At 47.0% G+C, this 27,698-nt stretch overlaps 2 protein-coding genes across 2 annotated transcripts in view; both read left to right on the top strand.

Annotated features, from left to right (window-relative positions):
- The first annotated feature begins 2,608 nt into the window (after nucleotides 1-2,608).
- Nucleotides 2,609-13,102, top strand: LOC123624664 (leukocyte immunoglobulin-like receptor subfamily A member 4). Its single transcript, XM_045532725.1, is given in 9 exon segments — nucleotides 2,609-2,760; nucleotides 6,083-6,118; nucleotides 6,301-6,579; nucleotides 6,709-7,011; nucleotides 7,241-7,537; nucleotides 7,788-8,090; nucleotides 11,726-11,776; nucleotides 11,924-12,031; nucleotides 12,034-13,102. Coding segments are annotated over 9 exon segments (1,533 nt in total). The 5' UTR covers nucleotides 2,609-2,681; the 3' UTR covers nucleotides 12,111-13,102.
- The window catches only part of LOC123624684 (leukocyte immunoglobulin-like receptor subfamily B member 3), a 28,557-nt gene continuing 4,895 nt past the window's right edge, over nucleotides 4,037-27,698 (top strand). The window contains 5 exon segments of the mRNA XM_045532756.1: nucleotides 4,037-5,408; nucleotides 26,229-26,312; nucleotides 26,476-26,511; nucleotides 26,694-26,978; nucleotides 27,128-27,430. Coding sequence (XP_045388712.1) covers nucleotides 5,363-5,408; nucleotides 26,229-26,312; nucleotides 26,476-26,511; nucleotides 26,694-26,978; nucleotides 27,128-27,430 — 754 coding nt within the window. The 5' untranslated portion in view covers nucleotides 4,037-5,362.

The raw sequence follows: 27,698 nt of genomic DNA, 5'->3' as shown, positions 1-27,698 counted from the left end.
ACTCATTTTTACCATGCCCATTCAGCTATAGTATAATCTATATTGTTGGGTCAAAAATTCAATTTCCTCCTGTATTTTTTGGATATATAAATTTGCTTACTTTAAAATGGGTCTCATACACTCCCAGGATTCTATTTCTTTGGGTATAGTAACCCCCATTAATGAGGCTGTAGATTGTTGATTGTGGTATTTTCATCAGCATTAGGATTTCCTCCTTCTTGCTCTTTTTCGTTTGACTGCTCACCTCCTGCACACTTTACCTTTCATAAAAGGTTTCTTTCGTGGCTTCCTTGGAGCTCAGAGCTGAAAGGGGTGGGGGTTGCTCCATCTGCTGTAGCCATGAGGCATCCACTGTCCCAGAGTTAGCGTCTGCTCAGGGTTGTACGGGCAGTGACGGGTCCAGTGGAGCCTCACGCTCACGCTGTCACCATGTCTGACAACACTGCAGTGAATCTGCCCCACACTCACATAGATGGCTCAGTGGTGACTGTGGGCCCAGGTGAGGGAGTACAGGTATTCCAGCCCCTACCTGCAAAATTTGAGAGAAGGGAAACCATAGCTCCAACCTCACTGCAGAGCCATGACTCCCTCCCTGTCTGTGAAGACCCTGGGGGATCTTTTTCTGTCCCACACTGAGCTGGAAACTTACCTGTTATAATCCCTTGATGGTCCCAGACACTGGTGGCCACTCAGCTTTGATCTCTCCTCTGTCTTATGGTGCCCTACCCACTTCAGGAGCTAGCATTGCTCTTTCTGTGCATGAGACCATAAGTATATATTATAGAAACATTGTAAGTATCATTTTTTAGTATTAAGGACAGATAGGCATTCTTGTATGGACATATCAATTGCTGACCTTGACTGAAGAATCTAACACCAGAATCCTTTCGTGTTCCAAAACCTTCATGTCTAGAAATTAACTATGACTGAGCCCCACCATGTCCCAGGCACATCAGGCTCCACAACCACCATGAGAAGTGTGGCTTATAATGACATGCTCCAGGGAAGGTGCAGTGGCTCACACCTGTAATCCTAGCAGTCTGGGAGGCCAAGGTGGGAGGATCGCTTGAGCTCAGGAGTTCAAGACCAGCCTGAGCAAGAGCAAGACCCCATCTCTATTGAAGGGAGAAAAATTAGCCAGGCATCTTGGCATGTACCTGCAGAACCAGCTATTCGGGAGGCTGAGACAGGAGGATTAGTTGAGCCTAGGAGTTTGAGGTTGCAGTCAGCTGTGATGATGCCACTGCACTCTCTACCCAGGGTGACAGAGTGAAACTCTGTCTCCAAAAAAAGCATGTTTCTATGCTCCAAACAAGGAAACTGAGGCCCAGACAAGGGAGGTTATGTGCCAGTTTACATGGGCAAGGAATGATGGAGGAATATTTAAAATAAAGACCCATGAGATGAAGACAGATCAGCTTTCCCTTCAAACCCAGAGCACTAAGTAAACTCATTGCTCCCTAAAGCTTGGAGACAAGACCACAGAGGAAGGATGAAAATTCTATCCCAGGGAAATTACTTGTATCAGAAATTAAACAAGGGACATCACTACAGATCCTACAGAGTTCAACAGATTATAAGTGGACATCATGAAGAAATTATCCAATTTAGATCATGTGAACAAATATCACAAAAGCATCAATCATCAAACACAGCCTCCGGGAGGGAAAAAAGAAATGGCAGACTAGATGCAGCCTGCCAGCTCACCACTCCCACGGAAAGAAGGGAAAGGCACAGGTTACTGCACTTGTACTCCTAAATCTATAAATCTAAAAAAGTAAACAGTAAAAGCAATAGGATACTATAAATAATGCTATTTTTATATAAGTGAATATATTTGGGAGATGAGAAAGAAAGCTTTTGCTACCGCATAACAGTCAGCATCTGCTAAAATGCCTAAGTGAAAATTGAATGAGGAACATGATATTTACATTGTCTCAAAGTATCTCCATAGAAAACAGTTATTCATTACAAAGGACGCATGACAACTTCACTGTGGAGAAACCTGGCAGATGCCAAATTAATGAAGCTATCAAAGCAAAAACCACCAATAGGGAACAGATGAGGACAATGTCACCTGAGTGGTATTCCACCCACGAATGCATAACCAGCACCTAATCACGAGGTGTCGCTGGACAAACCTCTTCCCCTGGATTCTCTCACAGTTTCTTCCTCTGCAGAGTCCGTTCTCCTCCATCTGCCCTCAGGCATCTCCACACATCAGTACCTGCTGTGACCAACAGCTATAAGAAAAGTCACCCTGAAGATCCCCATTCAGAGTCCTGCTTCAAACAGGATTGATCCAAACAGGATTCCATGGCCTCAGAAGATACGGAGGTGAACACAGACCACTGAAGTGTGGTGAGAAGCCGCGCCTTGGGCAGAAAACATTGCGCTCTGACCTTCAGCCTTAAACGCAGCCTGGACTGTCTTTCTTTGATGACACATCTAGGAAATGTCTGAAACACAGAACTAGGGTTATGACAGGCAGAAATTGTTTCCTGAAAAGAAGTCAGGCACCTTATTTGGGACTACTGCAGAGGCTGAGATGTTGCGAAATAGCCGTTTTGTGTCCTGTGAAAGTTTCAATGTTGAAAACGGACAGAGGGTGGTGGGTGCACACCCACCCACAGCATCCTCCTCGTCAGTGCGACCTCGGGGCTCTTTCCTCTCGTCCCTCCATGCAGGGGGGCAGGCAGGGAAGTGGTCCTGCTTCCAAAACTCACCACCCAGCTCTGCCAAACTCCATGTGGAAGGGAAGTAAGTCATGTGTTTATTATTATCATTTTGTACATTTAGAACAAGCCTTCAATTTCACTGTTATAACATTTCCTAATTAGTCTCCTCACTAGTATATTAATTTATCATGTATGAAAACTATTTCTAAGTTAAGCATCAATGACAACTTAGTCAAGAATTAACAATGTTACCACTAGAAATGTATCCCCATTAGTCTTCTTGCAGCTATGTTGTCTATTTATTATTAATTAATAAATATTTTTAAATTGAACATTGGTGACAAAGTACTTAATAATGAATTATTTTACTACTAATACTATGCCCCTTAAGAAGTCTCATCACTGAAGTTTTATTAATTTACTATTGATTAATAAATATTCTTAAATTAAGAACTGATGATCAATTAATCAATTATTGATCATTTATTATTAATAATGTATTTATTTGTTATGGGAATGTCCATTTATTGTGTTTTACATGCTGGACCACGGTGTGAGATGTGCTGGTGATTTGATTAAGCAATCAAAAAGATGTGGTTTATAATTTAAACAGACATTTTATTTGCTTAACTTCTTCTGTTTGTCTACGAAATCCTTATGAAAAATCCTGAAATACACATCCTTCCCCAATGGGAACAATTATTTATTTAGACACAGACAGACATTGAATGTGTTGGTAACACAAAATTGGTTTCAAATATAGGATAAGCCACGTCTTTGAAAGTCCTGGATACCATAATCTTCTTTATTGGTAGTATAGTAATGTGCTGTGTCCTGTGGTATTTTCCCACTAAAGCATTCACTGTTGACTTTACTATTTAGTAAAATATCCTATCACTTATACAGACCCCAGAACCACCGTGGGCCCTGGAGTCTGCCAGGCACTGTGGAGGGTTATGGAGATCGGGTGATTAATGGCTTGGGTGTCTGAACACACCCTGCAGTTACTGCATTAGGTCTGGAGTGCTCAAGGTGTAAAGGCATCCCCAGCAACTGGTGCTGGTTTTCTGACTGATGGAATGAGAGATACGATGGAAGGGAAGGCCAGGTGGACGGCACTGGAAATGCTTCTCCCCAACAGAATGGTGAAACCAAAGTAATTCCACATATCTGGAGAAAGTGCAAGGATCGTTGACCCCATCAGGACTTCCACATGCTTGTTCCACTCCCCTATTTGACCTGTGCAGAAAACAGATGGATTGTGGAGAAATGGCAGTGGATTCTTGTAAATCAGATGGGAATTTCAATCTCAGCTAAGGAGCTTCAATTTCCTGTTGAGGCTTCATTACTAGAGAAAATCCACAGGTCCCCTGGCACTTGTGTGTAGCTACTGATCTGGGAAAAGTCTCTCTTCTATGTGTATATTGCAAAGGCTTTCAGAGTCAGCAATGCATGTCCACTAACCAACTTCAGGGCTATAGTGGCTCTGCAGCCCTCTGTTAGCTGATCGGCAGGGACCATGATCACCTCTCCAAGGCACAGAACATCATACGGATTCTTTACATCGATGATGCACTGATTGGACCAGTTCAACAGGAAGTAGCAAATACTATAGACAGTTTGTGAGACCATGTGTTCCAGAGAATGGGTAATAAATCATCCTTAAATTCAGGTTTTGCTGCCTTAGTAAAATGTCTAGGAGTCCAGTTGCCTGAGGCATGCTGAGGTAGGTCCTCCTAAGGTGAAGACACGTCACTCCATCTGACCTCTTATTCATAAGAAACAAGTCCAAGGCCTATGGGCCTCTTCTTAAGTTTGGAGACAACGTATACCTCCTTGGGTATGCTACCTCAACCCATTTATTAAGTATCTTGAAAGGCTGCTGGCTTTGAGTGAGGCCCAGAATGAAAGGAATCTTTGCAACAGGTGCAGGCTGCAGACAGCCTGAGCCTGTGACCCAGCAGACGCAGCGGTGTTCAAAGCACTGAAGCAGATGAGGTTCCTATACAGAGCCTTTGGCAGGAAGCCGTAGATGAATTTACAACACAGCAGTTTAAGATTCTGAAGCCACACTGTGCCATTTCTGCAGAGATGGTTCTCAATTTGTGACACAGCTTCTAGCTTGCTACTGGGCTGCAGTAGGGACTGAACACTTGGCCTTGAGTGGGCAGGTCATGTGACATGAGCTGCCCATCATGATCTGGGTGTGGACTGACCAACCAAACTTGCAACTGGCCAGGCCCAGCTGCTCTCCGTCATCAAACAGAAGTGGTTTATGCAAGATTTGGCCAAAGGAGTTTGTGAAGGCATGTGGTAGGCAGAGTAATGACCTCCCACAGGTGTCCACGTCCTGATCTTCAGAACCTGTGAATATGGTACCTTACGTGGCAAGAGGGACTTTGCGGATGTGATTAAGTTAAGGATCTTGGGGTGGGGAGATCATCTTGGATTATCTGGGTGGGTCCAATGTGATCCCAAGGGGCCTCATACATGAAAGAGGGAGGCAGGAGGGTGACATCAGAGAAGACAAGATGGAAGCAGAGGCTGGAATAACATCACTGCTGGCTTTGAGGATGGAAGGGGATGAGAGTGAGGGAGTGCAGGCAGCCTGCAGACGCTGGAGGAGGTAAGAGAACAGACTCTCCCTGGAGCCTCCAGAAGGAACACAGCCCTGATGACAACTGATGACAGCCCAGGGAGACGCCCTGTGGACCTCTGACAGCCAGAACTGTAAGATAACAAATCGGTGTTGTCTTAAGAATCTAAGCTTGTAGAAATTTCTTAGAGCAGCAATATGGAGCTACCACACTGGGTAACTCCTTTATGATAATCTGAGTTCTGTAAACTCAGGGTTTCAACAAATTTGGTCATTGATGCATTTCCATGGTCAGGCACATTGCAAAACTTAATAAATATGTGTTGATACTTGGTCAGGAGGGAGTTAAGACCAGGAAAACAGCGGCCATGGATCAGGGGAGACCCCACTTCTGTCTCAAATATCTCCAGAGAGCCTACTGCGCACCGCACCCCTGGGGAAACCAAAGCCAGGCTCTTAGAAATTTCCCCTTCCTGTGGGGCTGGTGATGTGACAACCAGTGACGGGAAGGACCCAGCCTCCAAGTGGCCACACCCTATGTGTCTGTCTGTCCTGCAGACACCCTGGTCTTATCCGTCGGCACAGCTGGGGCCAGTGGGAGGAGACGCCATGACCCCCACCCTCATGGCCCTGCTCCTCCTCAGTGAGATGTCAAGAGTGAGAGGGGAGACCCTGGTCTGGGAGGGACCCCATCCCACAGCCAGGCCCTGCTCTAGCAGGAGACCCCAGGAGCTCAGGAGGCTCCCGGGGAGGACAGGACGTGCTCAGCCTTCAGGGAACAAATCTCTCACAGGGAACTCTCTTCCAGAGCTGAGTCTGGGCCCCAGGAACCATGTGCAGGCAGGTGAGTCTGTCCCCATCTGTCCCAGGTTCCTCCTCACTGGGGACAAGGGGTCAGCCCTGGGCAGCTGGGGATGGGGAACAGCAGTTCTGAGCTGACTGATGGGGATGTCTGGAGGGTCCTGGGCTGAGAGCTGGGATCCAAGGGGTGGGATGTCTTGGACCCAGTCTCTGATTTCCTTCCAGGGACCCTCCCCAAACCCACCCTCTGGGCTGAGCCAGACTCTGTGATCACCTGGGGGAGCCCTGCTACCATCTGGTGTCAGGGGACCCTGGATGCCCAAGAGTACCATCTGCAGAAAGAGGGAAGATCAGTGGAAAGACTGACACCACTGAAGCCTGGGAACAAGGCCAAGTTCTATATCCCATCCATGACAGGGCACTATGCAGGGCGATATCACTGTTACTATCACAGTCTTGCTGGATGGTCAGAGCCCAGTGACACCCTGGAGCTGGTGGTGACAGGTGAGGGGACACTTGGGGATCCCAGCCCCAGGCACTGCTCTCAGGGGTGTCTCCCTGTCCCAGCCCAGCCCTGGGGGTGATGTGGGAGGTGTGAGCCCCATTGAACACGGCTGCCTCCTTCTCTCCTAGCACCCTACGGCAAACCCACCCTCTCTGGCTTGCCCAGCCCTGTGGTGATGTCAGGAGGGAATGTGACCCTCCAGTGTGGAGCAGAGACAAAATTTGGCAAGTTCATTCTGACTAAGGAAGGAGAACAAAAGCTCTACCGGCTGGAGGACTCACACCAAAACTCCTATGGGGAGTCACAGGCCCTGTTCCCTGTGGGCCCCGTTACCCCCAGCCACAGGTGGACGTTCAGATGCTATGGCTATTACAGGAACACCCCCCAGGTGTGGGTGGGCCCTAGTGACCCCCTGGAGCTCCTCATCCAAGGTGAGGAGGTTTTATCCTAATCTGTTCATTTTTTTGAGACCCCAAAAATGTCACTATGAGCCTTGTTTCCAGGTGCACCAAAGTTGGGGAGTCGGGATGAGGGAACAAGGGCTTCTGGGGCCACAGACCCAGAGTGTGAGAGACAGTGGGACCTGCAGGGCCAGGACAGGACACGGGAGGTGTTGGGAGGAACCAGCCCCTGCAGCCCATGGCGTGTCCTTCCCTCCAGGTGTGTCTAGGAAGCCCTCCCTGCTCACGCCACAGGGCCCTATTCTGGCCCCTGGACAATACCTGATCCTCCAGTGTCGCTCGGATGTCGGCTATGACAGATTTGCTCTGTCCCAGGAGGGGGGACATTTCCTCCCCCAGCGCCCTGGCCGGCAGCCCCAGGCTGGGCTGTCCCAGGCTGACTTACACCTGGGCCCTGTGAGCGGCTCCCACGGGGGCCGGTACAGATGCTACGGTGGACACAACCTCTCCTCCTTGTGGTCAGCCCCCAGCGACCCCCTGGACATCCTGATCGCAGGTGAGGAGCCCAGGGGGGCAGTCAGGGACCCAGACTCTGCACAGACCCTGCCTAGGGAGCCCCAAGGGGTGATGGCCTTGATGAGGGGTGGGGGTCTCAGGGAGGGAGAGGGGCAGAGAGAGACAGGGGTGGGCAGGGAGGGAGAGACTCAGAGATCACAGAGAAAGTCAGAGACACTGAGGGTCCTCAGAGAGAGGCCCTGGAGAGGTCTCAGCTCAGACGACCCCCCACCCCTCCTTCCTCTCCCTAGGACAGCTCCCTGACAGACCCTCCCTTTTGGTGCAGCCAGGCCCCACAGTGGCCTCAGGACAGGACGTGATGCTGCTGTGTCAGTCACAAAGCCCAATGGACATTTTCTTACTGACCAAAGAAGGGGCAGCCAATCCCCCCCTGCGTCTCAGATCAAAGTCCAGAGCTGGGCAGTTCCAGGCTGAATTCTCCATCAGTCCTGTGACCTCAGCCCACGGGGGGACCTACAGGTGCTACGGCTCACTCAGCATCTCCCCCTACCTGTTGTCACTGCCCAGTGACCCCCTGGAGCTCATGGTCTCAGGTAAGGACCCCTGACCCTGTCCTGTCTGAGCTCAAAGGGTCAGCTCAGGGCCCTGGCCCCAGGAGAGATCTTGGACAACAAGAAATGAGGGGGGAGAAGGGGATGGGCCCTGGGGGAGGGTCCTGCCATGAGAGGTGGAAATAGACAGGACCTCCCACCCCTGGGAACTGACCCCTGAAGTCTCAGTCAGGGTGCAGGGAAGGGAGGGTGGAATGAGACGTGGGTGAAGCTCAGAGGAAACATGATGAGACTGAGGGTGGAGACTGAGGGTGGAGCCCCCTTCTGATGGCTCCTTCTCAGAATCAGAACCTCCGGGTGTCCCAGCCCCTCCCCCCCCAGGTCCTGACCCAGTGAGTGATGGAATCAGTTACCCTGATCCCAGAGAATCTTCCAGACTCATCTGAATCCTATTCCCAATATTGAGGGGAGGGGTCTGCTCCCCAGAGGAGGACCAGGGAGCAGGGTGGACATTAAGGGTGGGGTCTAGGGGCTCTGGGGCTCTGGGGATGGGGCAGGTGTGACCTCTGTGGTGTTCAGAGGGGAGGGAGGTGTCCGAGGTCCAGGCAGGAAGGAGGGACTAGAGCTGATGGGTGGAGGGGCCGGGTCTGCCCCACTCCCTGAGCAGGACACCCAGGAGCTGTCTTGACTCACCAGGGAGCCAGGACCAGGGGAGGGAGCAAAGCAGGTGATTAGTCTAGGAGTCCAGTGGGAGGGACCCTGGGAGGGAGGTGGGGTCTGTGTTGGCTCAGCCTCTCCTTGGGAGGAGGAACTTCTGAGACAGCCTTTTCCCCCTCCTGCCCTGCGTTCCCCTCTGAATAAGGGGGAGTTGTCCGGGAGTGACCTCCAAAGACCCTTCCTTTCTGATCCCCTGGGCATCTGGGATGTGGCTCATCCTAGACCTGCTCCCGTCTCCAGCCCTCTCTGGGCCTGTCCTGCTTCCCCCAGTAACTGAGACGTGTCAGGATTAAAAAGCCAAGGCAGACGGGGGCAGGTGCGTGTGGTTTCTGTTCATTAGTGTTGGAATTTCATCTTAGTAAGAGGAAGCTCCAATATCATGCAAACAGCAAAGATTTATCAAACCCCACTGGTTCAGAATCTCCCCTCTCTTACGTACCACATGACATCTCTCGTATGTTTACTAAATCCACACCCACGCAGCTCTTCGTGACGCCCAGGCCCCTCACGTGTCTAGGACGATGTGCAGTGAGCAGAAGGAGGAGAACGGGCTGGGTCTGCAGGGTTTGGTGTCCAGGCCTGACTTGGAGACAGGGAAGATGCAGTGGCAGGGGGAGGGGGAGGACAGGCTGGCGAGTTGGAGAGAGGACAGGAGGACGTGCCCTTAACAGCTCTTTTTTTTTTTTTTTTGCTTTGTTGCCCGGGCTAGAGTGAGAGCTGCGGGGTCAGCCTAGCTCACAGCAACCTCAAACTCCTGGGCTCAAGCGATCCTCCTGCCTCAGCCTCCTGAGTAGCTGGGACTACAGGCATGCGCCACCATGCCCGGCTAATTTTTTCTATATATATTTTTTAGTTGACCAGACAATTTCTTTCTATTTTCAGTAGAGACGGGGGTCTCGCTCTTGCTCAGGCTGGTCTCGAACTCCTGACCTTGAGCGATCCACCCGCCTCAGCCTCCCAGAGTGCTAGGGTTACAGGCGTGAGCCACCGCGCCCGGCCCTTAACAGCTCTTATCTCTCATTTCCAAGAGACCCTGAGGATGGAGCCCGTCACCCACACATGTGGGGTCCCTGGCCCTCCGAGGACAAAACAGGAGGCTGCTTGGTCCCTGATGGGAGCTGAATGTGGTGAGGGTGGAGCCCACACCAGACATGCTCCTTCAGAGAGAGGCTCCCCAGGCTGTGGGTACCGCTGGGCACACCTGTGCTCCCCTGGTGGCCTCTGAGCTCAGTGCACACCTGAGACTAAGGAGGGACCAGTACCTGCCCACTGGGCCAAGTTAGGGAATCATTGCACAGCACATCCTGTGTGTAACTCATTTCTACTCTGCATTTTCTTTACACACTCATCTAATATTGTTCCCTGTTTATCTGAAACTTAAAGAAATAATTGAATATATGAATTTATAATTTTAAGTGATATGGATTTATGATTTAGAAATAAGTACATTCCCATTTTGATTGGGACTTGATTTATTTTGTGCATTTGCTTTGGAAAATAATTTCTCATAATATCAAGTCTTCCTATCCTAACATTAAAAGTGGAGGTGTATTAATAAAATTAAGAAATGTTTTTGAAATTTCATTCATAAGAATTGTGTGCAATTGTTCCAATATAAAGAATTGTTCAAATTCTTTAATGATTTATAAGAGAGGTCTTGGATTCCCTTATATTTTCCAAGTAAGAGTTATGTACATACGAGAAAGCTGTTGGTTTGACTATATTCATTTTGTTTCACATTAACTTAATGTAGAATTCCTCTCTTGCATGAGATTTTCAACTGATCTCTAATTTACTGATAAAATTTATATAAACTACAAGAAAATAGAAATTTCACTTCTTTATTTCTAAATTGCATGCCAGTTTTCCGTACTTAAAATATTAATAAGTAGGTAACTACATAAGTAAATATTGAAGGTTTTGCTACATACATATTTATGTATGATTCTATAAATGACATATGAATATATGTGTGTATATCTACATGTATATACATTCATATTCATCCACATCCTCAATATTTTTGATGTGTTCTGTTTTTACATGATTGTTATTGGTCTTCCCACCTGGATTAATTCTTCATAAAAGCAGAAATACTGTTTGATGAGCCTCTGATATCACCACCACTTAGAAAATATCCATTTGTATATGTGTGTGCGTGAGTGCATGTGTATGAATCACATTCCAGTTGTTCCCAACTATATGAAGAATTAATCAACATAAGATTAAAGGGGTGATGAGACCCCAGGTGACCTGGCTGAGGTGGGGTGAAGGGGAGGCAGCCCTGATGTTCACCCTGAGCACCAACCCAACATCCATGGAGCCTGGTTCTTCAGATGTTGATAAGTGAAAATGCTCCTTTCTGGAGTAATTAGCACATGTGGTCCTGTATTCCAGAATGAACAGAGAGCACACAAGGGCTCAGTTATTTCTATACTGGGGGGACCATTTTCTTTGCTGGTCCTGAGCTCTTAGTGTTCCTCAAAACTCTCTCCCAAAATGACTCAGAAGCGAAGTTGAATTCAAAGAACACAGGAAGGAAATAATTAATGAGACTCGAGGGAACCCTGCTACAGCAGAGAATGGGTTTACTAAGAAACTGCGTACAAGTCACATTATGAGGTGTGAATATACCCATCCCATCCTCCACCCTCCCACCTGCCCGACACCCAGTGAATGTTACTACCATATATGCACATGCAGTGAGCACTGTCCGGGGGATGGACACACTTGTAGCTCTGACTCGGGTGGGGCAAAAGCAATATATGTAACCTAAATATTTGTACCCCCACAATATCCTGAAATTTAAAAAAATAATGGCAACAACATCATGTTGATAACAATAACAACATAAAAGTCACATCATGAGACATGAAGGAACATAGAATGCAGGGTGCAGGGGAGAGGCTGGGCTCGGGTCTCCTCATCTCCTGCCCCTTCCCCTCTGTTTTCATTCTCAGGAGCAGGTGAGACCATCAGCGCCTCACAAAACAACTCAGACCCCATGAGTGGTGAGTGAGGAGACCCTCTCAGTCATGGGCTGGGCACACGGGTCAGGCCCTTTCCAGGGGAGGACAGTGTCCTGGGGGAACCTCCAGGGATCCTGTGTGACTTTGATCTGCTCTGACCTCTCTGATCTCTTTGTCCACAATCCCCAGCCCCACACCCCCAGGATTACACAGTGGAAAATCTCATCCGCATGGGCATGGCTGTCTTGATCCTGGTGGCCCTCGGGATTCTGCTGTTTCAGGATTGGCACAGCCAGAGAAGCCCCCAGGATGCAGCTGGGAGGTAAATTCCAGAGACAACAACGCACCATCCAGAGTGGTCGATCCTTGGAAGTAAATATGATGATCCCAGGAGGTTCTGGAAGAGAATCTAGGGCATGTGCTGTCCGGACTGTCTGCTGGTCATTTGCAGAGGGAGGAATCACTGTCCGAGTGCAGGGACACTGCATGGAGTGTTTCTGAACAGGACCATTGAACTGCGATGCTTTTCCTCTCTGCAAACATTAACTTTCCTTGCTGGATCCCTCCTCCTCCCACCCCAGACATGCAGCTGTGTCCCACATGGCAGCTTCGGGTCCGTCACTCTGTGCACCTTCATGCTCTGGTCCACTGTCACGTCACACAGTTCCCTTTATTTCTACTGGCCTCATTCCCTGATGCTCTTCATCGAGTCTCTATCTCTTCAGTTCAGAGTTCCAAACTTGTTTCAATAACTGAAACTGTGAGAGAGTGTCAACTTCCAAGCAGGAAAAGATAAATCCAAAAGGATGCCCTAATACCCTGTCTAGATCCTACAAGCCCTTCACTCTTTATCAGATGCTATTCATATAGTCATCACCTGAAATCATCACACTGACTTTTAAAGTGATAACCCAGTGGTATGTTGATTCTGAAAACGGTACTTTTTAAATCCTCTGATTTGTGGCATTTGCCAAATTCTGTAGTGTAAATATTTTTTCATGGCCAAATTCAAGGTACCAATGAGACATAACCAAATGCACATTTGGGAAGCAATGAACGGAATTGTATTCATACATGAGCCTGAACCATCTGCAGCACATCTCACTTATAGGTCCGACATATACCCTCTTATTTCCTTCATTGTAGAAGTAATGGTATTTCTGCTTCAGTGTTAGGGCACAGCTACAATGAAATTATGACACTATAATCCTCAAATATTCACATGATAACCAAAAGACAAAAATGGCGATATTGAGTGCAAGAGATAACAGCGCTCACTTAAAAATTCAGTACATTAGGGCCGGGCGCGGTGGCTCACACCTGTAATCCTAGCCCTCTGGGAGGCCGAGGCAGGTGGATCCCTCGAGGTCAGGAGTTCGAGACCAGCCTGAGCGAGACCCCGTCTCTACTAAAAATAGAAAGAAATTATCTGGACAACTAAAAAATTAGCCGGGCATGGTGGCGCATGCCTGTAGTCCCAGCTACTGGGGAGGCTGAGGCAGTAGGATCGCTTAAGCCCAGGAATTTGAGGTTGCTGTGAGCTAGGCTGACGCCATGGCACTCACTCTAGCCCGGGCAACAAAGTGAGACTCTGTCTCAAAAAAAAAAAAAAAAAATTCAGTACAAATTACTTCAATCAATTTGGTGAGTTTAGTGGAAGTATCTAGTTAAAACAAAAAGATACCTGGCTATAATCATGCAGTACATACCCTAGAGGAAAACGTGCACGTATGCGTGAGGATATGTTCACAAGAGCAGTGATAGGAGTGGCACTCATATTAAATGACAGCTGTAAAACTGAAAAACACATCTGTAATCTTCTGACATTACGGTGAGTAAATGGAAGAAGAATATTACAGAAGCCATGCAAGGCTAGCCCGCTACATAAAGGTCAGAAAGAGACAGCGTTTTTTTTTTTTTTTTTTTTTTTGCAAATGCATACCTAAATTAAACTCCATAAATATAGAGAAGAATTAATCCCATGCAGTCCAGAATGGTGATTATGTATGTATCTGTCTATTTATCTATGTAGGAATTGGCTCACAGGGTAGTGGGGGCTGGTGATCCAAAATCTGCAGGACAGGCCGGCAGCCTGAAGACTCAGGGAAGAGTTGCAGGTCCAGGTCACAGGCAATCGGCTGACAGAATTGCTTTTTGCTGAGGAGAGATCATCAGATATTTTTTTTCCCTCACAATTCACTTATCGTCTTAAAATATATATTTATATTTTGCTGTCATCTAATGTCCATAAATCCTGACTCTAATATTTACTCAATACAAGTAGGTTCTTTGCAAATCTTCCTTTCTTTTTCTATGACACATTTCGTACCTGAAGAATTATATGGGGCACATGTTAGACACGTAAGCTGTGCCCATGGAAACAGTGAATAAAGGTTTCTCCACTTCCTCCAAGTTCATTTTTAACACTGGAGCAATTGATTCCTATGTGATGCTTCCTTCCAGGCTGCCTTTTTGTGCAAAGCTCTCAGAATTCCAAGATGATAATATTTAGGATGCAAGCTTTAAGGCTGGCAAGAAACACAACCAGCCTCAGTCTCAACTTCCTTGTCTCACTTCTCAGATCTCAGCTTCCTTGTCTGATGTTACGTTTCCACCTGGTCTTCCCCAGGCATCTCACATGCTTGTTTCTCTCTCCAACTTCCTCTCCTCCCCGCTCCTCTCCATCTCTGTCTTTCTCTCTCTCTGTCTCTATCTCCGTCTTTTTCTATCTGTCTCTGTCTCTAGCTCTTCGTTCTCTCAGTGATCACAACTAATAGCTACTAATAACTTTCAGTAATTTGAACACTTGACACGTGTTTTTCCGAGATCATCTCAAATCCCCATGCAAGCATTGTCACTGTACTTACAAATGAAATGATAATTACTTCCCGGCAAGGAGATGATGTCATGGTGTCCCAAACCTTTATCTCAGGCATGAGATGCCCCCTTTCGCACAGGTGCTCAGACTGTGACCGTGGCAGCTGCTGCTCCAGCAAGAAATGGTATTTGGTAAGTGGACCTTCTTTTTGGTAGCCAGTCATATTTTTAGGAAGTGGAATGTTTGGAGTATAACAATATGGTATGTACATACAATTCTTTTTCTCCTCCTAGGGTCAAAACTGACCATTAAGAAAAAAATATGAAGCAGTAATGTTTTCTGAGGGATCCTGAGACATAGAGTCATCTCAACCTTTTGTCCCAGGGTTTCCTGTCATCTCTGCTCTACCTTCTCTGTCGAAGCCCCACCTGAAACATTCTCTTTGAACAAATATGCCAAGTGACACACTCTTCACTCTCCTGCTTGTAAGAGGGTTAATAGCGTACTTAGCTCTTGACTCCTGTTTACACACCTAATGGCACCTTCTACTTAGGACATTGAAAAGTTTTTGCAGTGGTAGCATGTTGTGCTTTCTTTGGCAATGGCAGTATGGGTCTTAATGTCTTCTGTGAGGAGTGCAAAATTATACACCTCTGTCTCCTTTCTTAGGTTTCTGGGGAACAGGATGCACTGATTGCAACAATAATTTTATGTCTATAGAAAATTCCTGGCGTCAATTTGAAGAAGGTAAACAATACCTTCCATTTAGAGAAAAATACGTCTTTTTTGCCCAAAAAAGTGACTAAGAGTTTTCAAGGCTTATAGAGCAGGAATGATCAGCAACTTTAAGTGTGTTAAGGTCTAAGTATAACTCTGACACTTAACCAGATTTAATAGTGCCTTAATAGTTCCCAAACGTTTGCACCTGTTCCAGATCCATTGCCATCTAAAGCTCAAGCTTACTAAAGCCATCACTCAGCTCAGCCCTCACGCAGTGGAAACGTGGTCTGTTCTGATGACTAAGGTCACAGCCACAAGAGCACTGGGGTGGGGATTTTCCTGTCACTATCTCCATAAGTTGTGCATCATTTACTTTCTAATTGTGTCTCCATAATCATCACTTACATAAAAGACAGGAGAAACTATTTTTATGAATGATTCCCGTTCTTAAAGGGCACATGGGACTTATACTCACACCTTTTAAAGGATTTGCAGACATTTTCTTTTCTCCATTATTTACCACAATTTTGTTAATCTCACTTCTGCTCAGTTGACTTAGTTTAGTATAATTTAAATGTATTTGTATGATAGTCTAGGATTTCATGGACCACTTCCCTCTTTCTCTTATTTGAAATTTTTGATCAATCTCTACTATTAATTTACTAAATTTTTTCTTATCATTGTCCTAAAACATTTTCTTTCTAAGAAAATTTTGAACAGGTTTGTGTGCATATACTGCGTGAAATGGGTGTTCTTTTCTCACTTTCCCACTTTTTTATCCATCCTCTATAACTGAGGTCAAACAGTGCTAGGGCCAATATTGATTATGGTATCTTCTTCCGGAAATGGTTTTCATTTTCTAAATCATCTATTTCTCGTAACTAATTTTATTTTACCAACATTCTAATATTTCTGAAATTTTAATGCCAGTTAAATAACATTGTAATTTAATAATTTGTTAATTATTAAACAGGAACAATAGTATTACACAAATATAGACAGTTTTTGTTTTTATGAATCCCAGTTTAAATTCTATGAAAAATCTACATTTTAGGGATTATAAAATTTTTCATCAAATTAAGTGTCACTACAAAAACTACATCTTGTAGCTTTACAGCATCATATAAATGTAGGATCTATTCTCATCTTACCTTAAATAATATCAAATGTAGAAATTATAGTTAATTCATTTTTATTTTTGACTAGACATGAAAATGCAAAGCTCAACTAAGAAGAATCATTATGCAAAGCAAAGCTATGACCCTAAATTAAACACTTGGCAAAGAAATGTATGTTTAAGTGAAAAATAGATGTCTTTTAAAATTTAATTTGTATTTGCCTGATAATATCTGAGAAAAACATTATATTTGTGGGTTTTTTCCTAAGAAATGCTTGTTTACATGATTTTCCTGCTTAAAAACAGTATTCTTTTTTATTTTATTTGACTGTTTAAAATGGGCACTTAAAATCTTATAGATACCCTCATTTTTAAAAATTTTTCTCTATCAGAATATATTCAATATATACTTATTCTGATTTTCATATTTTGTGTCTTTAATCTTGGATAAGTTTTGCTATTTTAAATATTAATATTTTAAAATTATTGTATGGCTCCTTGGTTTTATTACTTAGTAAATGTCTGCCTCAATTGATGTTTTTATGAATGACTTTTATTTTTAAAATATGACTTTTAAAATTTTAAAAACATGAGTCCAATTTGCTGAGTGTAATAGATATTAATTTGTATGCTTATATGCCCTTGTATAAATATGCTTATTTGGCTAAATGACATCCAGAAGAAATTGGCCTTATTTTTCCAACTTAATGTCGAAATACTTTAATGTCATGTACTTAATAAACTTCAAGTCATTTTCACACAAATTTTTATTCACACACTAAGTCCTGATATTTTTCATACCTATAATTCTATAAGCTCTCTACTTTAATATTAATAGCTCTAACAAATGTTTAATCTCTGTGTCTATTTATGTACCTATGTAGCCATTATATACTTCACATTTTCTTCTAGACAGTTGTATATCCTCAGCTTGCTATTACTAAGTTGTATTTGTAATTTTAAAAATATTTTGTAAAGTTATTCCTCCTATTTTAATCAGTTTTATCTCTCAGTTCAGGCTTGTATTTTACCAAAACAGGATATTTAGGAATGTTGGAAATTGGTTATAAAATACATTGTGTATGTGCCCATATTTTTTTTGTCAAATTATTTAAAGTATTAAATGATTCTATGCAGAATATAGCTTGGTTTTTTAAAACATTTTTCAAGTCTTATTTTATATCCTTCATTTTCTTGCAAAATTGCTTCCACATTTATTTGATGGCACAGTTGATTTGTACAGTTACACAGATTTTCCTAAGCAACTTTTACCACAATTTCAAATACAATAGTCTCTAGAAACAAAAATCTGTAAATAATTGTTTTACCTAGCATTTATATGCCTTCAAAACTCATAAATATTAATAAAATTCATGTAATTCTGTTTAGCATTTTATTTAGCAAGTTGCAACTGGATCATTTCCAAAGGTTAAGGATGATTTTGTGGTTACCGGGATAGACATCCGTGCTTGTACTTCTCTGTGCCTTCTTGGTTGTATTTTCTAGAGAAATATTGAATTTTAAAAATGGCAAGTTCCAGCACTGGAGTCTTCTTTCCAAAATTTCCCATGTGCTGCCAATTATAACCACTGAAATGGTGGAAAAGGTGCTTTTAAACACAGAAAAATAATGAAAAAATAGTACGAGAGATAGTGCATCCTTAATATACACCAGTTTTGTCCATTTGTCAGTTCAGTGGGAGTCGATAAGTCTCACCTAAACAAGAGACACATTTTATTTGTCTGCTTGGTGTATTTTTAAAAATGTATATATTTAAGGTGTACTATTTGGTTAATTATATATGTACTTAAATATATATACACATAGTAAAATAATCGTGACGCCCTGAGTGTTTCTTTTTCTCATTCCCCCCATAACTGTATGTCCTGCAGGGTCGGCCATCAAGAGAGCTCCCTCACCACGCCCCCAGCTGCCCAGTGCTCCACTGTGGGACACACAGGGATGCATTCAGGCTCTCTTTGATTGAGGTTGGGTGGGGTCCAGACATTGTGGTGTGACATAGGATAATTTTGCAAGAAATAGCCTTGTACTTACAAAAGACGTGTTCTTAATGTTTGTATTCACTTGGAATAATGGGTTGTGTGAGAAAAGGCATTTTCTGGATGCAATGAGATTAACTTAATTGTCTTTTTCACTCTCTAGATTTCTTTCTTTGAAATAAAATCAAACTACAACATCTCCTCTCAATGGAAGGATTGGTTCCTGTTAACTTAAATTGGGGCTTTACCTTTCTCATTCAGACTAGTGCTGGAATCCTTGGAAATTCTTCACTCCTTTGCTTTTACAGCTTTTCTTTTCTTACTACACAGATACTGAAACCCAGAGACTTGATTCTCAGCCAGCTGGTCTTAGCTAACAACTTGGTTCTTTGCTCTAAAGGGATCCCTCAGACACTTGCAGCTTTTGGGCTGGAAGGTTTCCTGGATGGGGCTGGATGTAAACTTGTCTTCTACTTACATAGAGTGGCCAGAGGGGTTTCCCTCACCACCACCTGCCTCCTCAGTGGCTTTCAGGCCGTTAAGCTTTGCCCCAGCATCTCTAGGTGGATGGACTTTCATATTAGATCCCCAAAGTGCATTGCTTTCTGCTGTTTCCTCTGCTGGGCCTTGCACCTTGTGGTACATAGCTATATTGTAAGGTACATAACTGGCCCAATGAACAGCAAAAATAAGAGTATGGACAAAATATATCTGTACTGTTCCTCACTCAATCCAGGGAGGTTGCTATTCTCAGTAATTGCAGTCATATTCTTGTTCATGGATGGTACGTGTTTGGCCCTCATGGTCTGGACCAGCGGCTCCATGGTCCTCGTCCTGCACAGGCACAAGCAGAGAGTCCAGCACATCCACAGCTGCAGCCTCTCCCCCAGAACTTCCCATGAAACCAGAGCCACACACACCATCCTCATCCTGGTGAGCATGTTTATCTCCTTTCATGCTCTAGCTTCTATTTTGTCATATCGGATAACCCTGATTCACAACCCAAGCCATTGGCTGAGGAGCATCTCTGTCCTGGTGGCTTCAGGCTTCCCGACTTTCAGCCCCTTTGTGTTCATTGTCAATGAGGCCCGAGTCTCACAGTTCTGCTTTGCCTGCTGGACGAGGAACAGAAATACTCTAGGAATGGTCTGTGGCGTATAACTTTCCTACAGAACACTATATCATTTATCTAATCACTTCTCCCCCAGTATTTGTAAGCATATATATTGTGCCAGTTAATGTGCAAGGATTTGGGGATTCAGTATTGAATAAAAATGATAATAACCATGGCTTCATATTGCTTATTAGACTACCATAAAAGGAGCATATTGTAAATTATTACCCAAATGTATGGTGGTCCCTCAAAAAAGTAAACAAAGAATTACCATATGATCCAGCAATTTCACTTCTGCTTATATATCCAAGAGAAATCAAAGCAGAGACTTGAACAGCTATTCATACACCTGTGTACATAGCAGCATTATTCACAATAACCAAAAAGTATAAACAGCCCAACTGTCCAGCAATGGATGAGTGGATATACCAGTGGTGGCATAGACACGTGATGAAGTAGTATGGAATCTTAAAATGGGGTGAAGTTGTGATAAACACATGCCACCCATGGAAAAACTTGAAGACATTTTGCTAAGTGAAATACGGCAGTCACAAAGGGACACACATTATGTGATTCTAGTTATTTGAAGTACCTAGAATAGTCAGTCCCATGGAGATAAAAGGAGAGAACGTTTGTTACCAGGGGCTGGTAGGAGAAAGCATCAGGAGATGGTCTTTAACGGGTACAGAGTTTCAGTTGGAAGATGAATGAGTTTGGACAGGGATGGTAGTGATGACTGCACACCAACATGAATAAAATGTATACTACTGAACTGCACACTTCAAACAGACCCACCTACAGTCACTGGGCTGTTTCCAGAGACCCGGCTGCAGCCACCAGCTGATGTCCCGAACAGTCTTGCAGTCTCCCAGCTGGTCCCCGATGTCTCCTGTGAATCCTCAAGTACCACAGAGACTCTGCTGTAATTATCTGCTCAGCTGACCCTACAGACCTTCCTAGAGTTCAGCTGCTGACCTTGACGCTGGGCTATATGTATACAACTGGGAGTTGAGCCCTGTTCTCTGGGTCTTGCTTCACTTTGTGCATCAATAGTGTTAAAGCCCGAATATCTGGCAGCCCTGTGCTGGGTCCTGGGTGCACAGCTCACTCGGACCCAGTCTCTGCCTTCACAGTTGTTCAAAACTGAGTGGGGGAAACGAGAGCTACGAAGGAGGTGTCAGTATTCCTTTTCCTTTTAAAAAAACACAAGTATTTAAAAAAGTATTTAATTAACAATCATTGAGTATTTTCAAGGTATAGAATATGACGATTTGACATACGTATACAGTACATTGTGCAATGATTAGCACAAATTCATTAGCACATCCATCACTATCCACGCTGCACATTAGGTCCCCTGACTTTGTTCACCTTAGGACTTAGAGCTGGTGTCAGTGTTTCCTGATGGAGCGTGTGTATCAAGGATGAATGAGGAGGAGCTCAGGGGAGGTGTGGCTGGGAGAAGGCAGAGAGCTGACCCCACCTAGCCACACCTATACGCACATGCTCACACATGCATGCACAGGCTCACACACATGCATACACACACACCCCACACTTGCACCCCATGCACACTCGCACACACACATGCACGCTCACACACACATGCATCCACTCACACAGGACAGGAGAGCCCCGAGTCCACTGAGGGCTGGGATGTGTCTGTCGTCTCCACCTCATTTACAGGGTCAGAGGCTCTCTCACCACTCAGATTAAAACTAAAATTACCCTCACTAGGGGGAGAGAGCATCGTGTTTGGTTTAGCTTGTGTGGCTGTCTTTCCAACAATTGATAACAAGACTGCCAAGGGCAAGTCTCTGGAAAGATCCTGCCTGGACAGAGCTGCAAATGGAAACATTTACAAACATCTCATTGTACTGGTTACATATATGCAATTATTACTTATAAATTCTTTTAAAAATACAAAAATAAAATAACCCAAAAAAGCAGATATTAGTTACATGTTATTATATGTTAGAAAAAAGAATATTTTTTAAAATGGGAGGTCTCTGTCCTGAACCAGAGAGGGTGGGTGCCCGGCAGCCCTGCCCAATTTTAACTTGTCCTGAGATTTAATTTTCTATTTGTACTCAACTTTAATTCCCCCAGGGATCTGCTTCCTAACCCTGTGCTCGTCATCTTTCCCCTCTTCTGCTATATTATGACTGAATTTCTGTTTTTCACTTGGGACACATTTTCTGTCTCCCCCTTTCTCCCTCTCCCCTCTCCCCCCGTGGAGGATTTACCCGGAGGAGACTGGCGCCTCCCTGCACTAGCCCTTGTAATACACCCGCCTGCCTGCACATAAACCCCATGGGAAAGGTTGGAGATTCCCGCAGGGTCGCAGAGCTGTTGGCAGCACTGTCCCACCTCGCCACCCTGTCGTATCAGACCCACATACGCTCCTTTCACACATTCCTCCCAGCACCGCGCATGTTTCAGCCGTAGGTCTCTGCAGTGCCTTTCTCAGCATTCCTGTAGGCACCTTCTGCCTTCACTGGGGGTGGCCACTACACCTGTACTGCCCCCTCACGGACACCCTGACAGCTCCACCTGCCTCTCCCCAGCTCTTAGAGCTGACTTGGCTGGGGTCCTGTTCCCTCCTGGGTCCACCTTGCTGCAGGATGGGGGTGACTTGCTCCTCTGCTCCCCTCCAGAGGATGTTTGTTTATAGGACACTCGCCACGTCCTTCACAGGTTGGCTTCCGAGGGACACGAGGTCTCCAAACCAAAGCTCCAAGTCTGTGAAATCTCTGTCAAGTTCATGGGTCACCTCATAACACCCTATGGTCTGAATATGGACCATAAAGGAATCCAAGGCATTTTAAGTCTCACATTCCCCAAATAGAGAGACAATTACATGAGTTCTAGGGGCATGAAAGCTACTGCCATGCCTGGCTCCCAATTTTTCTCGATTAATTCAACCACTTGATGACTTTCTTAAAGAAACTAACCCAGACACTGTTCTATGGACCTCCAAATCTCAACACGCTTTTGAGGAAATCAAAATGCAGCCAGCCCTGGCCCCTATTCTGAGCCACCACAACTGTAACTTGCCTGTTTTCTTATTCGTGATGGAGAAGGCACTGGCCCTGGTGTCCTGACTCAGGGCCGTGGTGGCAACACTGCCCCGTTGGGTGCTACAGTCAACACTTTGATCAGCAGCCCGGGGCTTCCCCCTGTCCACGTGCAGATGCAGCCGTCTCCACCCCAGGAAAGACGACTGAAAAGACAGTCATGGGCTCCCCACCCACAGTGTGTGTCCCTCATCTGTGGAAGCCCTTCTCCACCCCGCCACGCTCAGCACCTCTCTGCCAGCGGCCTCGCCAGCTAGGAAATCCTCTCCCTCCCCCTCCTTGCTGCACTGTGCCCCACCCTGCTATCACTTCCTCTCCCTGGTGATGAGATCATGGCTGTGGTTCCCACAGTCTGACTCCCGATGCCCCGAGGGGACCTCCACGAAACTCCCCTTCCTGACCAGAGTACGATGGCTTCATGATGGGTCCGACCTCAGAGGCCCCACAGGTGCCTACCGAAGGGGTCTTGCTGTCACCTCCCTTCCCGATGTAACGCAGTCTGGTCCTGTTCCCGGCGCCAAGTCTGCCCAGCAGGCCGAACTCCACGCCTGGCCAGGGCCTGCCTTGGGGCCCAGGGAAAGACAGGCAGCGTTTATACGACACTCGCTCTGCCTTCAGAGTGGCTCACGACATTGGGATGCTCTGGGGACAACGAGGCTCTCTGACTTGTGCTGGCCCACTGTTAAAAACAAGGACTGTGTTGTCGCCCTCACTGAGACACACAGACTCCTGAGGACTCGGCTGATGTGAAGGTGCAGGCTCACCCCTCCACCCGCAGTCCTGGGGCTCTGGGCAATCGATGTGGACCGAGATGCTAAGGCAGCCCCGGCCCAGCCATGTCCACTACCTCTGATTGTCACCTTCTTCCCCTCGCTCCTGCTCCTGACCCTGACCACAGCCACCTCCCAGGTTAGCCTCCACCTGTCTGATTACCAAGCTCCGTCACCGGAAGTAGAAAGGAGGAAATGGATTAAACACGGCAGCACTTTGATCAGGACATGCAGTTGTGGTTGAAGCCCAACCTATGCCCTGTCCTGCCCCAAAATTGCCAATGGACCAAATTGTCCCTCATTCATGACTTCTCACATTGAAGTCCTGAGAAAATGACCTACTGGGCACACAAGTTCTTCTGGGTTCCATCACCCACAGTCTCCAACAGATTTTTCAGACTTTTAACATACGAACACAACATGACCCCAGAACGGTAAGGCTGTCCCCAGGTCACTTCCCACTGACGCTGGACCTTTTGGCGCATGGCAACTAGACTTTACCCGACTTCCCCTTCTCAAAGATACATAATACATTTGTACCAGTCATAGTGGCATCAACAAATCTGATGATGCCAGCAGTTTCCGGAAGAAAGTCTGGGGCAGAAGCTGGGGAGCTGTCTGCTGAGAATGTCGCGGGGAGGAGATGGGGTCAGGTGCGGGAGGAGGTCTGCGTGTCTGTAGAGGACTCTGCCTCCCCTGCTCTGTGGTGCTGCCCTCCCTCCCCTTGTTGGCTCTCCTTGACTGTCCCTCCCTCCATCCTCTCCCTGTGACGGGAGGACACATCCCCCAGGGCAGGTTGGAGCTCACATCTGTTTGCACCTCGTGCTCTGCTCCACTGTCTCGTGACACTTTTTTTTTTTTTAACTAGCACATTCCCTGGTACATGCGATTGATTTTCTACCTCTTCAGCTCAAAACACGGAACTGGGCTTAAATAGCTGGATAAATGGACAAAAATCAGATTCCTCCAAAATGAGCTCTAATACCATCACTCTTAATGAAATGCTACCTGGTAATTTCTCTATAAATGTCATCACTAGGAATCCACACACGTGTGATGGAAAAGTCTGGTGTTGTGCTGAGGAACTGGCTCTCCGGGGGAAACATGTGTTTTAAAAAGCCTTTATTTGTAGCCTTTGCTGATTATTGCGTGTACGTACTCCCTTCATGGCCAACTTCAAGATTCCAATGTGACTGCTCCTCCCTCTACCTGATTTTGGTATGTGTGTGAGGTCCTAGAAACAATCCCCCGCATTTACTGAGGAATGACGGTATTTAGAGATAATTTTCTCTGTTTTGTTTTGTTTTTTCCATAGTTGAAACACAGTCTAGGACAGCTCGTGTCTGGCTGCCAGTCTCGGGGACACGCTGCACCCCCTGTGTCTGGAAGTCCTCCTGATAAACGCTGTGGACTGAACACCTGGCATCCAGCGCCTCTCTCTTTGGGATCCCACCAGCCCCATCTTGGGAGGGCGGGAGCAGTCCCTGAGGGAACCGCCCTGCACTGCTTTTGGGTCCACTCCAGCCTCAGGTGTGGCTGCACAAAACAGCCTCCCACCTGCGCCGGCAGCCCTGACCCCTCCCTGGCTGTGCAGACCCTGGGCTCCCTTCCCGCATCTGCACAGCAGTGGGAACCTCCACACTAATGACTCCCTGATGGTCCCAGGTACCTGCGGCCCCTCAGCTTTGGCCTCTGCTTTTTGATGTGGATAAAACTCCATTTGGGGAACCTTCATGTCTTTTTTCTGCTCATGATTTTGAAGATGTACATATTTCAGACACATTACATGTGCATTTCTCAGTGCAGGGAGGAGTTGGGGGCATCAATCGTCCACCTCGACTATGCATCGCGACACCAGGTTCTCTCATGCCCCCACCCCTCGTGTCTTAACCTGGTCTGTAATTAACCAGGATTGAGCCCCTCCCATTGCCCAGGCACCACTGACCCCACACCCACTGTGAGGATGGGGTTCCTGACCACATGCTCCAAATGAGGAAACTGAGGCTCAGAGATGGGAATTTACTGCCCAGCTCACACAGGCACTGGATGATAATCAGGAATTAAATAAAAATCAACTCCCCACCCAATGCCCCAAATCATAGCTCAAACACAAGTAATTGTTCCCAAAACCCTGAGCAGCGCTTCAGGTGCAGCGTGACGCCCCAGGAAACCAGGGGATGACAAGGCCGGACTGGCTGAGAGGTTGGTTCCCAGGGAGGGGCAGGGGACACTGCTGCTAAAAATAGTAAAAGGGGAGGGGAAGCCTGAGAAGAGGACTGTTTGGTAGAATGAAAACCCACAGTCCACGGCCAGGAGAGGAGTCATTTTTCTTCCCTCATTGCCCTGTATGTCCCCTTTGTGCCCACAGCCACAAGGCAGCTCAACGAGAACTGCACCGTCAGATGCTCATGTGTCTCTGCTGGTCGGAGTCTGCCGTGGGCTCGAACCCGCAGCTTCCCTGAGGCATCTCCAGGGCGGTGAGACGACTGCCGTGGTGGGGACCCACGGCGCTGGGCTGAAGGAGGGAAGGAGGCCCTGTGGGGAGGCTCCGAGAGGGACAAGGGGAGCTCATCAGCCTCACCTGGGAGGGGCCAACGTAGAAGGCACTGGGTCTGTTTGCTGCTATGTCCTAAACTTCAGTAACATGAGGACAGATGAGGCAGAAAGTGGCTTGGGGGTCAAGGAGACCCCATTTCTGTCTGAACTGTCTTCAGACTCCCTGGTGCCTGCCCCAGCCCCAGCCCTGGGGAAATGAGAACCAGGCTTCTGGGGGGGCAGTTCCCCTTCCTGTGGGGCTGCTGATGGGACAACCCCATGACAGGAAGGACCCAGCCTCCCTCTGGGTGGCCACAGCCCACAGTGTCTGTCTGTCCTGCAGGCACCGTGGTCTCCTCCATCTGCACAGCCGGGGCCGTGGGAGGAGACGCCATGAGCCCCACCCTCATGGCCCTGCTCTGCCTCGGTGAGATGGGAAGAGGGGAGGGGAGACCGGGTCTGGGAGGGACCCCACCCCACAGCCAGGCCCTGCTCTAGCAGGAGACCCCAGGGGCTCAGCAGGTTCCCGGGGAGGACAGGGCGTGCTCAGCCTTCAGGGGACAAATCTCTCACAGGGAACTCTCTTCCAGGGCTGAGTCTGGACCCCAGGACCCGAGTGCAGGCAGGTGAGTGTGTCTCAAGCTGTCCCAGGTCCCTCCTCCTCACTGGGGACAAGGGGACAGCCCTAGGCAGCTGGGGATGGGGAACAGCAGTTCTGATGGATGGGGACGTCTGGAGGGTCCTGGGCTGAAACCTTGGATCTGAGTGGTGGGGACATCTTGGGACCCAGTCTCTGATTTCCTTCCAGGGACCCTCCCCAAACCCACCCTCTGGGCTGAGCCAGACTCTGTGATCACCCAGCAGAGCCCTGGTACCATCTGGTGTCAGGGGACCCTGGGTGCCAAGGAGTACCGTCTGGAGAAAGACAGAATATCAGTGCCCTGGGACACACAGAAACCACTGGAGCCTGGGGACAAGGCCAAGTTCAACATCCCATCCATGACAGAGCAGTATGCAGGGCAATATCGCTGTCAGTATCACCACCCTGATGGATGGTCAGAGCGCAGTGATCCCCTGAAGCTGGCAGTGACAGGTGAGAGGACACTCGGGGGTCTCAGCCCCAGGCTCTGCCCTCAGGAAGGGGGTCTGCTCTCAGGGCTGTCTCCCTCTCGCAGCCCAGCCCTGGGGGGTGATGTGGGAGGTGTGAGCCCCACTGAACACAGCTGCCTCCTTCTCTCCTAGTACCCTACGGCAAACCCACCCTCTCAGTCCTGACCAGCCCTGTCGTGACCTCAGGAGGGAACTTGACCCTCCAGTGTGGCTCATGGCTGAGCTTTGACAAGTTCATTCTGACTAGGGAAGGAGAACCAAAGCTCTACTGGACAGAGAACTCACAACGAACCTCCTATGGGTGGTCACAGGCCCTGTTCCCTGTGGGCCCCATGACCCCTAGCCACAGGTGGACGTTCAGGTGCTATGGCTATTACAGGAACACCCCCTGGGTGTGGAGGGGCCCCAGTGACCCCCTGGAGCTCCTGGTCCCAGGTGAGGAAGCCACGACCTTCTCTTATACAATTTGGGGACAGTTGTTGGGAGTTTGTTTGATGACAGGCCATGGTACGGAGCAAGGTGATGGAGGACAGGCTGAGGAATGAGGGAGACCCCAGGGGAGGCTGTGCGAGGGAGGGACGTTCCTCACTTACACTCACCTGGGAGGGGCTGTTTGCTGCTACATCCTGAAGCTCAGTCAGATGAGGACGCCTCACCCCATTTGTCTGAAATGTCTCCAACATGGCCCCAAATGTGAAGAAAG

The sequence above is a fragment of the Lemur catta genome, chromosome 19, assembly GCF_020740605.2.
Source record: "Lemur catta isolate mLemCat1 chromosome 19, mLemCat1.pri, whole genome shotgun sequence".
NCBI classification, from domain to species: domain Eukaryota; kingdom Metazoa; phylum Chordata; class Mammalia; order Primates; family Lemuridae; genus Lemur; species Lemur catta.
This window is presented reverse-complemented; position numbering and strand designations above follow the sequence as displayed.